The following is a 17,225-nucleotide window of genomic DNA, read 5'->3' as shown; positions in this document are numbered from 1 at the left end:
AAAAAGTTGCATGTTTTGAGCTCCGACCTCCATCCCCCAGAAGGTAGTTGGGAATTAAACATAAGTTCCTGGTTCTGGGAAATATTACGCTCATGGGGATGGAAATTAGCTGCAATCTTAGTAGCGGTGCTGGGAATATTTATGACATGTTGTTGTTTTATACACTGTTTGCCAATAATTTGCACTGAAGTGAGGAATGCGTACACATAGTAACACAAAAGAAAACTCCCAGAGTGGAGGAAAAATGAATCATGAGATGAAGACAGTGTATGGGAGGATTGGTCCAAGAGACCCCCCTCCCCTGGATCCTCTCCCCCGGTGAAGTCCATGGCTCGTCAGGGGTCCCCCCCTGCCACCAGGGCCCAGGTGGTGGGTGGGGCCGCTGGCTGAAGACATTGACCAAACCTGCTCAATTTAGCTAGGACCTGGAAACCATTTTGTGAAATAAAGATGGTTTTGAGCCCTGTGCACCGCAGCGCGGCCTTCACCCTTGGAGAGTTTCAATTATCCCTGTGGCCGCAGCTCTCTGGCAGATCCGCTGAGAGCCCGTTCCCACGAACAGACGGACATGAGCTAGTGTTAGATACCAACACTAACATTTCACCTTCCGCAGTGTATCGCTGTTTCCAGCATGACCCGGCCAGCAGGGCCTGGGTGGAAAAGAACTGTAAAATGGTCCCCTGACAAAAGCAGAGGCCCCAAATACTAATGAGCAAGCAACCTGTGATGAAACTTTCCTCTTCACGACCTCTCTGGTTAAAAACCTGTAACCTCTATACAAATGGCAGAATGTGTGCTTATATGACATTAGGGATAAAGCACCCACATCCCTGTAGTTACACGCAAATAGTAAAAGTGTCCCGGGGGTTTTTGTGTTATGTGCTCCATCGCGAAGACTGCACCCCACGGTCCCGTGCCATAACTGAACTAATGCTGCTAGAGTGCAAAGGAAGACAAATGCAACCATATTGAGAGCTCATGTAAGGGGTGCATGAAAAGGCACCATATGTAGGTCCAAGCTCACTATGTGTCACTGCCGTCAGCCTTGTTGACGGTTTTGTTCCTGCGTTCAACATGTGTTAAAGGGCCATGTGAAAGGCACTAATAATGTCCAAACATAAGCTTTGAAAAGACTCAATGAGTATTGTTTATTATGTGAATGTTTATGTCTCTTCCACCTAAATCTGCAACACACGAGGAAAATACCTTTGTGAGCACATGCAATGCCATTCCCCTTCCTCCCAGTGAAGATTGCCAGTTGAAAAAGCAGATGCCTGTGCTGCTCTGCTCCACCTCCCCCAATTCGGCTGGAACCGCTTCAAACATTCACATTCCCCCGCAGCACCCAAGGCCACGGCCTGCCACCTGAATTATTTACAACCCAGCAGTAAACCCCGGCCTAAAAACACAGATCCAAAGGCGCCCTTTCTTAGGCTCCACGACCCACCGGCTCACCTTAGGTTAATGGCCCCTGTAAAATTAGGACACCCAATATTATGGCAACACTACAGGAACACATTCATAATGACTTCTAACGAGACATGATAACGCGGATCGCCTGTCCCATGCCCTGAGACCCAACCTCGCGACCTATGATGCCCGGTCAACAGGACGATGGTAACCATGTATTGATGTATCGCCAACAGACCCCACTCTAGGTGCATTCCTCCTGTGTTGCATTAACCTGTAGAATAACCTATTGGAAGATTTACCAGGGAAGATAATATTGCAATGTTGAATGACTGTGGTGTGCGTGGCCCTAGGGCAAAAAAGCCAGGAAAGACATTCATCACTGACACTGGCTGGCACAACAACACCGTCCGGATGAGCCCAGCTGACCTGCCAGGCCCAGCCCAACCCACAAGGGTAACCAGTGATGTCCTCCAACCACGGCAAACCACATCGCAGCAGTACCTATAGCTAGTCGTCGCCACCCAATCCCCACGAACTTGTGCCCCCTATAGCATGTAGGTTCTTATGATGCTTTTTGTAAATATATACGCCTGTCTTTGCTATTGTCAGACAGAGCACTCTCAGAGTTTGCAGAGTTCTTTGCATGCCCTATTCTGATTGATAAACTCCCATTTAAGCGCACCCGTACTTTGTCCTGGCCTTATTCCCATCCTGGGAGAGTCCATTATTGTCTCTCATTGTGGGGAGGATCGTGCTATCTGGGGGACGCTCGCCTTCAACAGTAAAAGAATTTATGTCAATTAATATTGATGACAATGATGATGATTATAGTAGTATGCAAAGTTCGGAATCAGATACCTGGTCAGAAGAAGATGCAATCTTTGGATGATGTGCTTTACTTACGGCCAAGAGGAGAGTTTGTGAGTCTAGAAATTACCCTTCCATAGCATAAGCGATATATTTTGTTGGCTGAAAACCAACCACATCATATGTTCAGCACTTGTCTGGACAGACTCATCACCATGACCAGAGAGCGTCCATTTTGTAGGAATAGAATCCGCCATTTTTACTAATTTTCGCTTTTTGCTTTCTGTTTAAACTGCCTTGCTGTAAGTGAATTCTATTCCGTTATTGCTCATGCATAGAGCAAGGCCGCAGGTTACATGTTGAAACACAGCCAAGGCAACCCACACAGCAATGCCTGGTCTCCTCCCTCACAAGTCCTTCGAAGTAAGCAACAAGGCATTTAATCACTACGCAGGTGCCAGCTAGTCTCGCTGGTGCGGTAGAAACGAACATTAAATGGCTTGAATTATGCTCTCTTTTACGGCCCCCCCTTCCCCGAACCCCTGCAGATAGAGTTGACCTCTAGCACACGAATAGAAACTAGAAGATAGTGAGGCCTGGAATGTGTCTCTGCCCTGCACGCAGTTTGCTTGTAAGAACAGGAGCATTATGTTCCCAAAAACAAAGAATCATGTCTGCCACTTCACAAATTGCAAACTGTTGCTGAATAAATGTCTGAGGGTGTCATATTCGTCATAATTGTCAATCATCGAAACCATTATCAAAGGAAATGCATTATGGGCGGTATCGAATATGTCACTACTGATAATGTGATGATCGTTTTGTATATATGTAACTGTTGTAAGATGCTCGCTCTCTGTCGTGCCTCGGGGTCTGGAGACACACGTTGTGGGACGTGAGACCCAGTCGGCCGATTGAGACTATTTGCTTTGCATTGCAATAAACCCTAGATTTTGGGAATTGAACCTTGTGTCTGGCGTATCAGTTCATGTGTGGTGATTGTGCCTTGTTTCCATATGCGAGGGTCCCCTAGAGGCCACATCAGAGGAAGTCAGGTAATAGGAGAAGGAATTGGCCCATTCCGGTAAGAACAGAGAGACAGGTCCAGGGGGCCTATAGCTCTCTTTCAGACTCCCCTCAGCCACCTCTGCTTCTTCCCTCATACCAGACTGTCTGGCTGCAATTTAGGAATGGTGTGCCACCAACGATCTCTGCCTTAATGCCAGTAAGACTGAGGTCCATCTCATTGGGACACCCGCTCCCTCCTTTCCTTTCTCTCTCTGGGCGCCCACTCTGGGCCCTCTTCCTGTGAGGCTAAGAACCTTGGTGTCATCTTCGATTTCACCCTCTCCTTCTCTCCTCACATCTCTGACGTCTCTAAGAAGTCAAACTATCAGCTGCACCTCCTCAGAGGTATTCTTTTTCTCACTTTCCCCAGAAGCTCACTGTCTCAAGAGCTCTGTTCCTCTCTAGGCTGGACTATTGCAACAGCCTTTTCTAAATCTTCCTGCCTCAACTCTTCAACCTTTACAACTTATCCAGAATAGGACTGCGAGACTTGTCCTTGGCCTCAAGTCCAGGTACTATATATCTCTCCAGCCCTGAAATCTCTTCACTGGCTCCCCATGGCTGCAAGGATCAACTTCAAGACCCTCTGCATTGTCCACAAGGCTTTCTGGGGCCTGGGACCCCTCTACCTCCAACTTTCTCTTCCAAAATATCTTCCTTTTCGAGCTCTCCGCTCATCCACCTCCAACTCTCTGAGGGTCAGACGCTTCTCCAAGCAGAGAGTTGGGGGCAGATCCATCTCCTCTACTGGGGCCTCCCTTTGGAACAGCCTCCCTGCCTCTCTCAAACCTGAGCAGAACCACCTCCAGTTCCGGAAGCAACTCAAGACATTACTTTTCGCTTCTGCTTTCTCTCTTCCTCTCCCCTGCTGATGCACCTGACTGCTCAGCACACTGGTCACCTGGTCACCCTCTGAACTCGGGCCCAGGCACCTGCATCGCTAGTTGCCCTTGCACTGCCACCAGGCTCCCCAGCACTTAAGGGTCTGTATCTGCAACCCTACAGTCCATTCTCTCTACACTTATGAGCCACCCGCTGGCTGCTCTTGTGAGTTAACTGCACTTCCCCCTCCCGCACCCCCCTGGCACCTCTCTCCTTCCCTCTTCCCTGCACTTGTGCGACCTGAATGACACAAGGCCTAGTAAGATCATTTTGTCCTCCCTTGTCTTGTCACGCCTAGAAATACTTGGGTACGACGTGTTATAAATGCCATATCATATAGATAGTGGCAAGGGTGAGAGAGTAGGAGAGATGCCAAACTTGCAGACAAGGCTTTCAAAAGAGGAGTAAGGCTGGCTTTTTTCTTCCACACTTCCAGAGGGGGGGGGGGTGGACAGTGTAAAAAATAAAACAATCGAATTTAGGTGTGCCTTCATCCATCTTTGTATTGGCTGTTTAGTTTAAAAATCACATTTAGGTGTGCCTTCATGCAGCAGGGTCTGTTTAGTGATAAATCGCATTTAGGTGTACCTTCATGCAGCAGGGTATTGTCTGTTTAGTGATAAATCGCATTTAGGTTGTGCCTTCATGCAGCAGGGTATTGTCTGTTTAGTGATAAATCGCATTTAGGTTGTGCCTTCATGCAGCAGGGTATTGTCTGTTTAGTGATAAATCGCATTTAGGTTGTGCCTTCATGCAGCAGGGTATTGTCTGTTTAGTGATAAATCGCATTTAGGTTGTGCCTTCATGCAGCAGGGTATTGTCTGTTTAGTGATAAATTGCATTTAGGTTGTGCCTTCATGCAACAGGGTATTGTCTGTTTAGTGATAAATCGCATTTAGGTTGTGCCTTCAAGCAGCAGGGTATTGTCTGTTTAGTGATAAATCGCATTTAGGTTGTGCCTTCATGCAGCAGGGTATTGTCTGTTTAGTGATAAATCGCATTTAGGTTGTGCCTTCATGCAGCAGGGTATTGTCTGTTTAGTGATGAATTGCATTTAGGTTGTGCCTTCATGCAGCAGGGTATTGTCTGTTTAGTGATAAATTGCATTTAGGTTGTGCCTTCATGTAGCAGGGTATTGTCTGTTTAGTGATACATTGCATTTAGGTGTACCTTCATGCAGCAGGGTATTGTCTGTTTTGTGATAAATTGCATTTAGGTTGTGCCTTCATGCAGCAGGGTATTGTCTGTTTAGTGATAAATCGCATTTAGGTTGTGTGCCTTCATGCAGCAGGGTATTGTCTGTTTAGTGATAAATCGCATTTAGGTTGTGCCTTCATGCAGCAGGGTATTGTCTGTTTAGTGATAAATTGCATTTAGGTTGTGTGCCTTCATGCAGCAGGGTATTGTCTGTTTAGTGATAAATCGCATTTAGGTTGTGCCTTCATGCAGCAGGGTATTGTCTGTTTAGTGATAAATTGCATTTAGGTTGTGTGCCTTCATGCAGCAGGGTATTGTCTGTTTAGTGATAAATTGCATTTAGGTTGTGCCTTTATGCAGCAATGCAGCAGGGTATTGTCTGTTTAGTGATAAATTGCATTTAGGTTGTGCCTTCATGCAGCAGGGTATTGTCTGTTTAGTGATACATCACATTTAGGTTATGACTTCATGCAGCAGGGTATTGTCTGTTTAGTGATAAATTGCATTTAGGTTGTGCCTTCATGCAGCAGGGTATTGTGGCTTTAGTGATAAATTGCATTTAGGTTGTGCCTTCATGCAGCAGGGTATTGTCTGTTTAGTGATACATCGCATTTAGATTGTGCTTTCATGCAGCAGGGTATTGTCTGTTTAGTGATAAATCGAACTTTGTTGTGCCTTCATCCACCATTGTATTTGTCTGTATTCTTAAACTTCCACTCAACCAACTGTGTTCTGGTTCAGAACTGTGCATTGCAACACTCACATACTCACCCCTCCTCCCTGGTCTGTCCTCTCTCTTCTCCTCTCGATCAGATATGGCACTCTCCATCTCTCCAATCTTCTCTTACTGCTACACTATCACCTATCCTCCCTCTCTCACACAATCTGGATGGAAAAAGCATGAAAAGACATCCTTGCTGCCAACCCTGGCCTCCCAATTGCAGACACCTATGTCAGTGCTTCCTCAAGAGAAATCTCCACTGACATCCTCTTCTCTAGCCCATCTCCTGACCTATGGACCTCTCACCTCACTGCCACGCTCTCACCTTACTCTTCCACATCCATTCATGGCAGTACACAGTGGGAAGTCCTCCTTGAGGGCTTCTTCTCATCCCGCTGCTGCATCAATGTCTACCGCACAGGCACCATCCTGTTTCAAGGCCCTCAGGCCAACCTCCTTCTCTTTGACCGGATTCTGCAATCTCTCCTCAATTTCCTTCCTTCCCTGCCCCCCCTCCACACCCTCTGCCCCATCTCTCCGGACAGAAGCCTCTCACCCTCACACTCCACCTCAAAATGTTTTCAAAGGCAGCAAGCTTCTCCACCTGGCAACCCTCAACTCTCGTTCTGCCATCAAACACTCTGCTGTCATCTGCCTTCTCCTTGAAGACACCGATCTGTACATACTTGAACTTGTTGGCGGTCTACACTGAAACCTGGTTCAATGCCAGCTCAGTTACCTCTTTTGACTCCCTTCTACTCGAAGGCTTTAAGATCACCTCAAGGCCTCAACCCCACCATGCTGGCGGCAATGTTGCCTTAATCCTCCCCGAGTGGATTCCTTCTTCCACCCTACCCACTCAGCCTTATTCATCCTTTGAGAGCGTAGTATGCAAATTGGTCATCGCTCCTTCCACAACCTTGACTATTGCTACCATCTACCAGCCACAGGGCAATTCTTCTCTCTTCCTCTCAGCGTGGGAGGACTTCTGTTCCTCCCTACTATCTACCAATTCCAACCTGCTACTACTAGGTGACTTCAACTTCCACCTAGACTCCCCTTGCACAGCAACAACCCTCTTCACTGACCTGTTCCTCTCTATCCCTCTCCTTAATCCCCTCTGGCCCTACCCATTCTGCTGGACACATGCTAGACACCATCATGCACTCCAACATCATTCTCTCTACTCCCGTGGTCACCCCCTTCTCGTGGTCTGACCACTCTCTCCTCTCTACTCATCATGTTCGATATGGCTTTGTGACAACTCCTCATAAAGCTCTGCCAACCTCATTCACGACCAACCGCCCGATGAAATGAGTGTCAGCCGCTGCATTCTCTTCCACTTTCATTCCCACACGCTCACCCAATACAGACTCTACCACTGATTCTGCCCTCAACAACCTCTGTCTGTCCATTACCAACACCCTTGACATCATTGCCCCAGTCATGAAGATCTGCCTGAAACCTGCCTCCATGAATAACACCTGGTATGACTCCGTACTTGCAGACCAAAAACGTATGTGCAGGGCTGCAGAAAGGAAGTGGCATACCTCAGGTGCACCCTCTGACAAACTGGTCTGCCGCTTGTTCCAGAGATACTACAGACTCTCCATCCGTGCCAGAAAAAGAACCCATATTCAGGCATGAGTGTCCAATGCTTCCAACAACATGGCTGAACTATTCAAAATCTGTAGGGAACTTGCCAACCCGTCCGCAGTATCTTCTGTCCCTACTCCTTCACAGGCCCTATGCAATTGCCTCACCTCTCACTTCATTTCCAAAACCAAGACATACTCAACAACCTTGTCACACACTCTTCCATCTCAACCCTCTCCCCTCTATCCACCTTTCCACCCATACTCCTTTTCCTCCTTCGCTCCTGTCTCCCCTGAAGAAGTCACCAGAGTTGTCAACTCCATGAATGTGTCTTCCAAATAGGTTGCCCCATGTTCTTCCAGAACCATGAAGGACATTCCCACTCTCACACCTGCTCTTACTGATCTCTGCAACCACTCCTTTGCTACTGGTTCCTTTCTATCCTCCCTCAAGCACTCCCTTGTGCGTCCCCTCCTTAAAGAACCCTCTGCAGACCCTTCATGCCCAGTCAACTACCAACCCATTTCCATCACCGCCTTCCTGGGGAAATTGCTCGAGATGTTGGCCCTCCCTCAACTCTCACACCGAACTACTTGGCGGTCTACACGACCACCAGTCTGGATTCTAATATGATATGGCATTTATAACACACCTATACACAAGTGTTTCAAGGCGCGATGAGGCAAGGGAGGGGGAACAAGGGGAGGACAGACAACGATCATACAAGCCAGGTGTCATTCAGATCGCCCAAGTGCATGGGATGGGGGAAAGAGAAAAGTGGAGGCGGGGAGGAAGGGACAGTGCAGTACATGGAACAGAATAATAACAATAAGTAAAAGTAACGGCCAACAGAGGGCAAGTGCAGAGGTAAGTGCAGACATCATGTGGCACGGAAACTGCTCTTCTAAACACCTGTGAAGAACTGCTCACAACCCTTGACTCCAACTCCCCTGCTGTCCTCATCCTCCTTGATCTCTTTTCAGTATTTAACAGTGAACCATTCCATCCTCATAAAAAGTCTCCATGATACCCTTGGTATCTCAGATCGGGCACTGGACTGGCTCACCTCCTTCCTTACGGACCGTTCCTCCAACAACATTAGGCCCTTTCTCCTCCCCTACTTCCTCCTCCACCTGTGGTTCCCCCAGGGCTCTATTCTCTTGCCCTGGCTCTTTAACATATACCTTTCTCTGCTGGCATGCCTCATTTCCTCCTTCTCCCTCAACTTCCAGTGCTACGCTGATGACACACAACTCTTCTTCAAACCACACGCCCTTGCACCTTCCTTAATCCCCGACTGCCTCTCTGCCATCCAGGCCTGCTGCACTGCTAATGACCTCTGCTTCAATGCCAGCAAAACAGATATTCTCCCTGTTGGGTCCCCTGCACTCTATTTCTCCCCTTCAATCTGGCCTTCCTCCATGGGCTCCCCACCTGCCCCCTCCTCTGTAGCCAGGAATCTCGGATTCATCTTCGATCCCTCCCTTTCCTTCAGGACATTCAAGAAGTCCCACTTTCAGCTTTTCCTTCTCAAAGGCACTCTACCCTTCCTCACCTTCCCCCAGAGACTCAATGTTACCCATGCTCTGGTTCTCTCCAGGCTTGACTATTGCAACAGCCACCTCCTTAATCTTTCTTCATCCATCCTGCAACCCCTCCAGCTAACCTAGAATACGGCTGCAAGACTTATTCTTGCCCACAAGCCCAGGGACCACATCTCTCCTGCCCTACAAAGCCTTCACTGGCTCCCGGTTAAATTCAAGACCCTTTGCATCATCCACAAGGCTATCTGGGGCCAGGGACCACTCTATCTTCAACGCTTCCTGACTAAATACTCCCCTTCTAGAGTCCTGTGTTCCTCTGGCACCAACTCCCTGCGTGTGAAGCGGTTTTCTAAACAGAGAGCTGGTGGTCAATCACTTTCTTCAGCAGGCTCCCTCCTTTGGAACAGACTCCCTCTTCCTGTGTCTTGAGCAGGACCTTCTTAAATTCCAGAAAAGTCTCCTCAAGACCTTTCTCTTTACCTTTTCCTTCTCCTCCTCTCTTCCCTGCTAATCATACAGTAGCATGACTGATGTGCAGGGCCCGTATGTATCCTCGGGACCCTTCCCCCCTCCCACATCTCTCATCCCAGCCACTGTCTATTTACTGCACTTCCTTGGCTCACCCTCCCCACGGGAGGTTGCTCTTACATTCTTCTATTCTTAGCACGTCTCCAAAAGCACCACATCACCTAGCCCCTCCCACCTGCACTTGCACGTTCTGAACACTCACAAGGCATAGTAGGTTTATCTCCCCTCCCTGTTAGTCTCACTAGTTGTTTGTACTATTAATTCAATTATTTATCTTTGTTTTAATTCATTGTCTACCTTCCCTGCCCCCACCCTGTCGCCCTATGGGTGCTTTGAAACAGTTTTGCTAATTGTATAAGCGCCTAACAAATGACCAATAAATAAATAAGGATAGGTGGTAGAATAGCAGTCACAGTAGATGGGGGAGATGGAAAGTGCCATGGAGGAGGAGGAGGAGGAGGAGGAAGGATAGACGGATAGATGGAGAAGGATAGATGGAGAAGCTGCACAGGCTCGACACAAACTCACCAGGTGGCCTAGTAGCTGAAGGTTGGTGGGTGGAAGTCCAGCAGGAGAGTCTTGGGCAAGAGCAAGGTAGTTCAAATTGGTGTCTTCAATGAGGCACAGACAAGGAGGGGGAGTAGGGTGCACATTGGATGTCTGAGAGATTACAATACATACCATGGGACAACACAATAAGGCTTGTTGGTGTGCTATGCTGACATACGAGTTAGAAATTAATCTGTAATGTATTAGCAGTATTTTCTTTTGGACTGATGTTAAAAAAAGGATTGTACAAAGTGTTGTTCACTATTTTTTTAATTCTGAAATCTCATGAGAGGGTGACCCACTGAAAATATAGTCAAAGACGACTCTATACCTTCAAAGACGTATCACATTCAGAACATGTCTATGGTTTCTCCCAAGTATCCTTTATCTGATGTATCACACGTCGATTATTTTTGCTTGAAAGTCATTTCTCATTAAGGACATGATTATGGCTTCCCACGGTGCGATTTCTCTTATGTATGAATAGTTCAGTTTTGCTTGACAGCCTTAACACATTAAGAACATGCCTATGACTTCCCCCACAGTGTGATTCTTCTGATCAATAGACTTCACATCGAAAAATGTATTACATTCATAATATATATAGTCTCAAATGTGTGACATTAAACTATGCTTTTCCTTGAAAGACTTATATCGAGGACATGCATATGGGTTCCCACCAGTGTGTTTTCTCTGATGTCACATTTGATCTCTCTTTTGCTTGAAAGCCTTACACATTCATGCATGCGTGTACATAGTTCCCTCAGTGTGATTCCTCTTCTGTATCAATAGAGAACTGATCAGCATAAAAGACTTATCATATTCAGAACATGCATATGGTATCACCCGGTGTGATTCCTTTGATGTATCACAAGTTGATCAATTCACTTGAAAGTCTTATCACATTGAGGACATGCACATGGTTTCTCCCCAGTGTTACTCCTCTGATCTATCAATAGATGACCCTTCTCTGTGAAAGACTTAGCACATTCAGAACATGAATATGGTTTCCCCCCAGTATGACTTCACTGACATAGCAATAAATATTTCTTCTCCTTGAAAGACACATCACATCAATAACATGAATATGGTTTCCTCCCAGTGTGATTCCTCTGGTGTATCACTAGGTGACCCTTTGGCTTGAAAGCCTTATCACATTGAGGACATGCATATGGTTTCTCACCAGCGTGACTGGACTGATGCATCAATAGATGACTCGTCACATTGAAAGCCATATCAAATTGAGGACATGTATATGGTCTTCCCCAGTAAAATTTCTCTGATGTTTGACTAGTTCAAACTTATGCTTGAAAGACTTATCGCATTCAGAGCATCCATATGGTTTCACCCCAGTGTGACTCATCCTATGTAGCAATAGATGCCTCTTCTCCTTAAAATACCTATCCCCCACAGAGATGGGGAGCAGGTGCAAGTGGATCTAGGTCACATGACTAAGCACCACCACCTTCTTAGCCCTGCCTCTTCCTTCCTGCTCTTCGCTCTTAGATCAAGGGCGTCTCTCGCCCAGGCATCCAAAGCGAAGGGCAGTCGAAGAAAAGGGCAATATCAGTTTGGACCTGTTTGGACCAGGAGGTCCCAGGGCCCGACCCCCTGCTCAGAGAGCAGGTAAGCATGCACCAACATGTGTTTACACCCTCTGTCCCAACAGGCCATCCCCACCACCTCTGGTCCACCGTGATGTTCCGTTATGCCCCCCTCCCTTCTCGCACACAGGTGTTGCCTGTTTTGCTCGATTCTTCTACCCTGCTCCCGCTCCCCACCCTCCAGCCTACTTCTGCAGGAGTCTGCCCTGAAACATTCTGGTTTCACCATCACCGTCTTGTGGCTAATGCTGGATTTGACTTTTATGGACTTTGTTGATTCACGGTGCGTCACCCTTTCTCCACGGTCATGCTGGACTTCCTTTGCATCTTGTAGTCATGGTGGCCCTCAATCATGCTGATGCGATCTTCTTGTATCCTGGCTTGCAACATTATGTGTTACTACTGACTTCTGCAATTGTATTCGTTTTCCCCTCTTGCTTCTCCTCTCTTTCTGACTGCTCATCCTCTGTTCTCTCCTCCCCTCCTTTTCTCCCTTTTCTTATCTCCTCCCCTCCTGCCCTTACTTTCTTCTATGCACTTACTCTATCAGAATTGTCCCTGGACCTAGTATGATAGCAACCTCGTCAGTCTCCTCCCCCATCCCCTTACTTGTCCCCCCCTCCAGCACTATCTGAAATGTCATCAGGCCTAGTACGATAGCCGCTTGTTTTGTTCCTCCCCTTCCTTTCTGCACCCTTCTCCCTCACCCGAGTTTGATAGTTAATTTCACATTCTTACTGTTCGTTGCCTGTAAGAATGTCATTGTATTTTCCCTTTTTCCCTCCCTTGTCATGAAGCACTTTAAAAACACATTGTGCATAAGCGCTATATAAATAAACTATCATATCATATCTTCAGAGCATGCATATGGTTTCACCCCGGTGTGACTCCTCTGATGTATCAATAACTGACGCTTCATCTTGAACGGCTTATCACATTCAGAACATGCATATGGTTTCAACTCAGTGTGATTTCTCTGGTGTACCAATAGATCACCCTTTGTCTTGAAAGCCTTATCACATTCAGAACATGCATATGGTCTCTCCCCGGTGTGATTCATATGATGTTTCACAAGTTGATCATGTCGCTTGAAAGCCTTATCACATTCAGAACATGCATATGGTTTCTCCCCAGTATGACTCATCCTATGTAGCAATAGATGCCTCTTCTCCTTGAAAGCCTTATCACATTCAGAACATGCATATGGTTTCCCCCCAGTATGACTCATCCTATGTAGCAATAGATGCCTCTTCTCCTTGAAAGCCTTATCACATTCAGAACATGCATATGGTTTCCCCCCAGTATGACTCATCCTATGTAGCAATAGATGCCTCTTCTCTTTGAAAGCCTTATCACATCCAGAACATGCATATGGTTTCACCCCAGTGTGATTTCTCTGGTGTACCAATAGCCCACCCTTTCTGTTGAAAGACTTAGCACACTCAGAACATGAATATGGTTTCTCTCCAGAGTGACTTATCTGATGTTGCAATAGTTGATCCTTTGTCTTGAAAGACTTATCACATTCAGAACATGAATATGGTTTCAGCCCAGTGTGATTTCTCTGATGTACGACTAGTGCACACTTTTGTTTGAAAGCCTTATCACATTCAGAACATGCATATGGTTTCTCCCCAGTGTGATTTCTCTGATGTACCAATAGCTCATCCTTTGTCTTGAAAGCCTTATCACATTCAGAACATGCATATGGTCTCTCCCCAGTGTGATTCATATGATGTTTCACAAGTTGATCATGTCGCTTGAAAGCCTTATCACATTCAGAACATGCATATGGTTTCACCCCAGTGTGATTTTTCTGGTGTACCAATAGCTCAGCCTTTGTCTTGAAAGCCTTATCACATTCAGAACATGAATATGGTTTCATCCCAGTGTGATTTCTCTGGTGTACCAATAGCATGCCCTTTTGAATGAAAGCCCTATCACATTCAGAACATGAATATGGTTTCAACCCAGTGTGATTTCTCTGGTGTACCAATAGCATGCCCTTTTGAATGAAAGCTTTATCACATTCAGAACATGAATATGGTTTTTCTCCAGAGTGACTCATCTGATGTTGCAATAGTTGGTCCTTTCTCTTGAAAGACTTATCACATTCCGAACATGAATATGGTTTCACCCCAGTGTGATTTCTCTGGTGTACCAATTGCTCACCCTTTGTCTTGAAAGCCTTATCACATTCAGGACATGCATATGGTTTCACCCCAGTGTGACTCATCCTATGTAGCAATAGCTGCCTCTTCTCCTTGAAAGCCTTATCACATTCAGAACATGCATATGGTTTCACCCCAGTGTGATTTCTCTGGTGTACCAATAGCTCACCCTTTCTCTTGAAAGCCTTATCACATTCAGTACATGCATATGGTTTCTCCCCAGTGTGAATTCTCTGGTGTATCAATAGCGTGCCCTTTTGATTGAAAGCCTTATCACATTCAGAGCATGCATATGGTTTCACACCAGTGTGATTTCTCTGGTGTACCAATAGCTCACCCTTTCTCTTGAAAGCCTTATCACATTCAGAACATGCATATGGTTTCTCCCCAGTGTGAATTCTCTGGTGTATCAATAGCGTGCCCTTTTGCTTGAAAGCCTTATCACATTCAGAGCATGCATATGGTTTCCCTCCAGTGTGAATTCTCTGATGAATTATTAGATCACTTGTTTCTTTAAATGTCTTGTCACACTCTTTCTCTTCAGTGTGTAATCTCTGATGGTGCAATATACGGCATGTTTCACTAAAAGTAGCTTCACATTCAGAAAATTCAAAATGTACCTCCATTCTGAAGACGCTATTTTGAGATAGTGATTTCTTTGTAAAGAGCTCCTTGTCAAATTCAACCTGAATCCCTCAGTTGCTCTCACCAGGTCAGGTGCAATTTTACAGACTTGAGTGTCAAGAATGAGCCACTATCCTCGGCCAGAGCAGGCAGGTCTGCGATTAGAACTGTTCTACGTCCAGAGCATGGTTTCTTGCCTTGTGTTCATGCTTTTTAGTCTTTAATAAATGTCAGCTGCCACTGGAACATCAACAACTATTGACTAGCACCACAGCAGCGGTGCTATTGATCCTGAAGCATAAAGTCCAAAGTTGGTGTTCAGCATCTTTTTCATACTGAATGTGGCACACCAGTGCATTTACACAATATTTGGTAAGGAGGTTCTACACAATGCCTGAAAATGCTGTGCCTCTACTTTAAAGTGGCAGCCATTGTCCTCTCCTCTGTCCAGTATAGATTCAGTGGTCTACCATTAGATTATGTCCTGAACGACTTGTCGCAGCCAGTGAACCATTTCTTCCGCGGTCAGAGGCTCCAGGTTGGGAGTGACTGTCATGAGCAAGAAGCAGATGAGGTTGCTATCATACTAGACCCAGCTATCAGAGGAAAACTTTCTTTAAACAGTTCACAGTTTTCCAATCCCTGCTTGAAGGAAAAGGAAAAACAGGATTAGTGTTCCATAAGCGACAAATACATATTTCTTATTTTAAAAATCATATGTGAAAAGCAAAAAGGCATGTTTCAACTTTATAATACTGGTTTCATGAAATCCTGGAATTTGTATGCAGGACACTGAGTTAAATGAATAGTGTAACTTGTCCCCAATTCCATGAACAGAATTAACACATAAATCTCTAAACATGTGGCCCATTGACCATTCAGCCTTTGTCACAGAAATGAATAAAGGTGTGACCAAACTAGCCAACAGCCAGGATGAACACAATGCAGTGACGTGCAGCCACGGAAGTCTGAGAAATGGCCAACCCGTCAGTCGAGTCATTGCTGGTTGTGGTCAATTAACCAGCTCCACAGTGCACAGAAAAGATGGTGGAACAGGAACAAAGAGGAAAGGCAAGCTTGACTGCATTGAGATAAAAATAATGGGAGGCATGGCCATTTTGTCGAGTTACTATCTCAATACCTGCAGTGGAACCACAACTTACTGGAGTTTTACAGACGCAGATTTTGCGAGAGGAGGAAATAAGTACATCTTAGATGTAGTAATTCACATATTCCGCCTACACCCGTGGAAGTCACGCTATACGGTGAGAAGAAGGAGTGGAGACAAAAAACTTCTCAGACACAGAGCCTATAGCTGAGGAGGGGGAGACGGTGGGGTGCAGAGAAATAGGGAGACACTCCGAAAGTACACTGAGACAGAGGGCCTCATTACGACTTCGGTGGTAGCCATGCCGCTATTGGCGGCATGGCTGCCGCCGGAATCGTCTCCGGTTCCGGGTTCCCTGAATGGGGCAGTAACGGGCCATTCCGAGTATGGAGGGCCCGGTACATCCTCCTTCAGGGAACCCGGGCCCTGTCCTTCCCCATTCCCATTTGAGCCCTCGTAGGGCTCAAATGGCAATGGGGAGGGAGCTAACAACGGGCTTGCGTCTTGCAAGCCCGTTGTTAGCTCCCTGCTCCCCCCTCGCGGGACCCGCTCTGTACGTCTGGTCAAACCAGACGTGCAGAGCGGGTCCCGCGAGGGGACCTCGTAATCAGGCGGTACGGGGTTGGTCGGTATGGCACCGTTAACCCCTTTCCGCCTGACTTGTAATGAGGCCCAGAGTACTTTCAGAGCATGAGCAGAACAGAGAGGAATCGCAAGTGATGAAGCACATTATGGGAGTTGTGGTGCAGACACAAAGAACAAAAGGCAAAGAAAATGCACAGGAAGGGAAATTAATCAGAACTGCTGAAAAACTGATAGGAAGTCAAACAGGTGCATGCTAGGGGGAGAAGTCCAGACATTCCCCAAAGGAGTGTGAGATGCACAGGGAGGGAGATTAATCAGAACTGCTGAAAAACTGATAGGAAGTCAAACAGGTGCATGCTAGGGCGAGAAGTCCAGACATTCCCCCAAAGGAGTGTGAGATGCACAGGGAGGGAGATTAATCAGAACTGCTGAAACACTAAAGGAATTCAAACAGATCCCCTGTTCTGTATTAGGAAAGGGTTTACATATCCGCATAAAATATATTTATGGGATAACACTGCACAATAAGGGTGATAGTGTAACTCACCAGCCGAAACTCACCAAGGTTCTGAGCATGCCTACACACAGATACTGGGATTCACAATGAGGGTGATAGTGTAACTCACCAGCCGTAACTCACCAAGGTTCTGAGCATGCCTACACACAGATACTGGGATTCACAATGAGGGTGATAGTGTAACTCACCAGCCGTAACTCACCAAGGTTCTGAGCATGCCTATACACAGATACTGGGATTCACAATGAGGGTGATAGTGTAACTCACCAGCCGTAACTCACCAAGGTTCTGAGCATGCCTACACACAGATA

General features: G+C 46.4%; 1 protein-coding gene across 1 annotated transcript; it reads right to left on the bottom strand.

The window, feature by feature from the left end:
• Positions 1–12,750: 12,750 nt before the first annotated feature.
• On the bottom strand, positions 12,751–14,706 carry LOC138498451 (zinc finger protein 268-like). The gene has a single exon (XM_069622203.1). It carries the CDS (start codon positions 14,704–14,706, stop codon positions 12,751–12,753), a length of 1,956 nt encoding a protein of 651 aa, XP_069478304.1.
• Positions 14,707–17,225: the final 2,519 nt, after the last annotated feature.

This window comes from Ambystoma mexicanum, chromosome 5q, assembly GCF_040938575.1.
Source record: "Ambystoma mexicanum isolate Mex_15411 chromosome 5q, UKY_AmexF1_1, whole genome shotgun sequence".
NCBI classification, from domain to species: Eukaryota; Metazoa; Chordata; class Amphibia; order Caudata; family Ambystomatidae; genus Ambystoma; species Ambystoma mexicanum.
This window is presented reverse-complemented; position numbering and strand designations above follow the sequence as displayed.

Excerpts from the sequence above, each read along its gene's own strand:
- LOC138498451 (XM_069622203.1), bottom strand. The coding sequence starts at position 14,706 with ATGGAGGTACATTTTGAATTTTCTGAATGTGAAGCTACTTTTAGTGAA.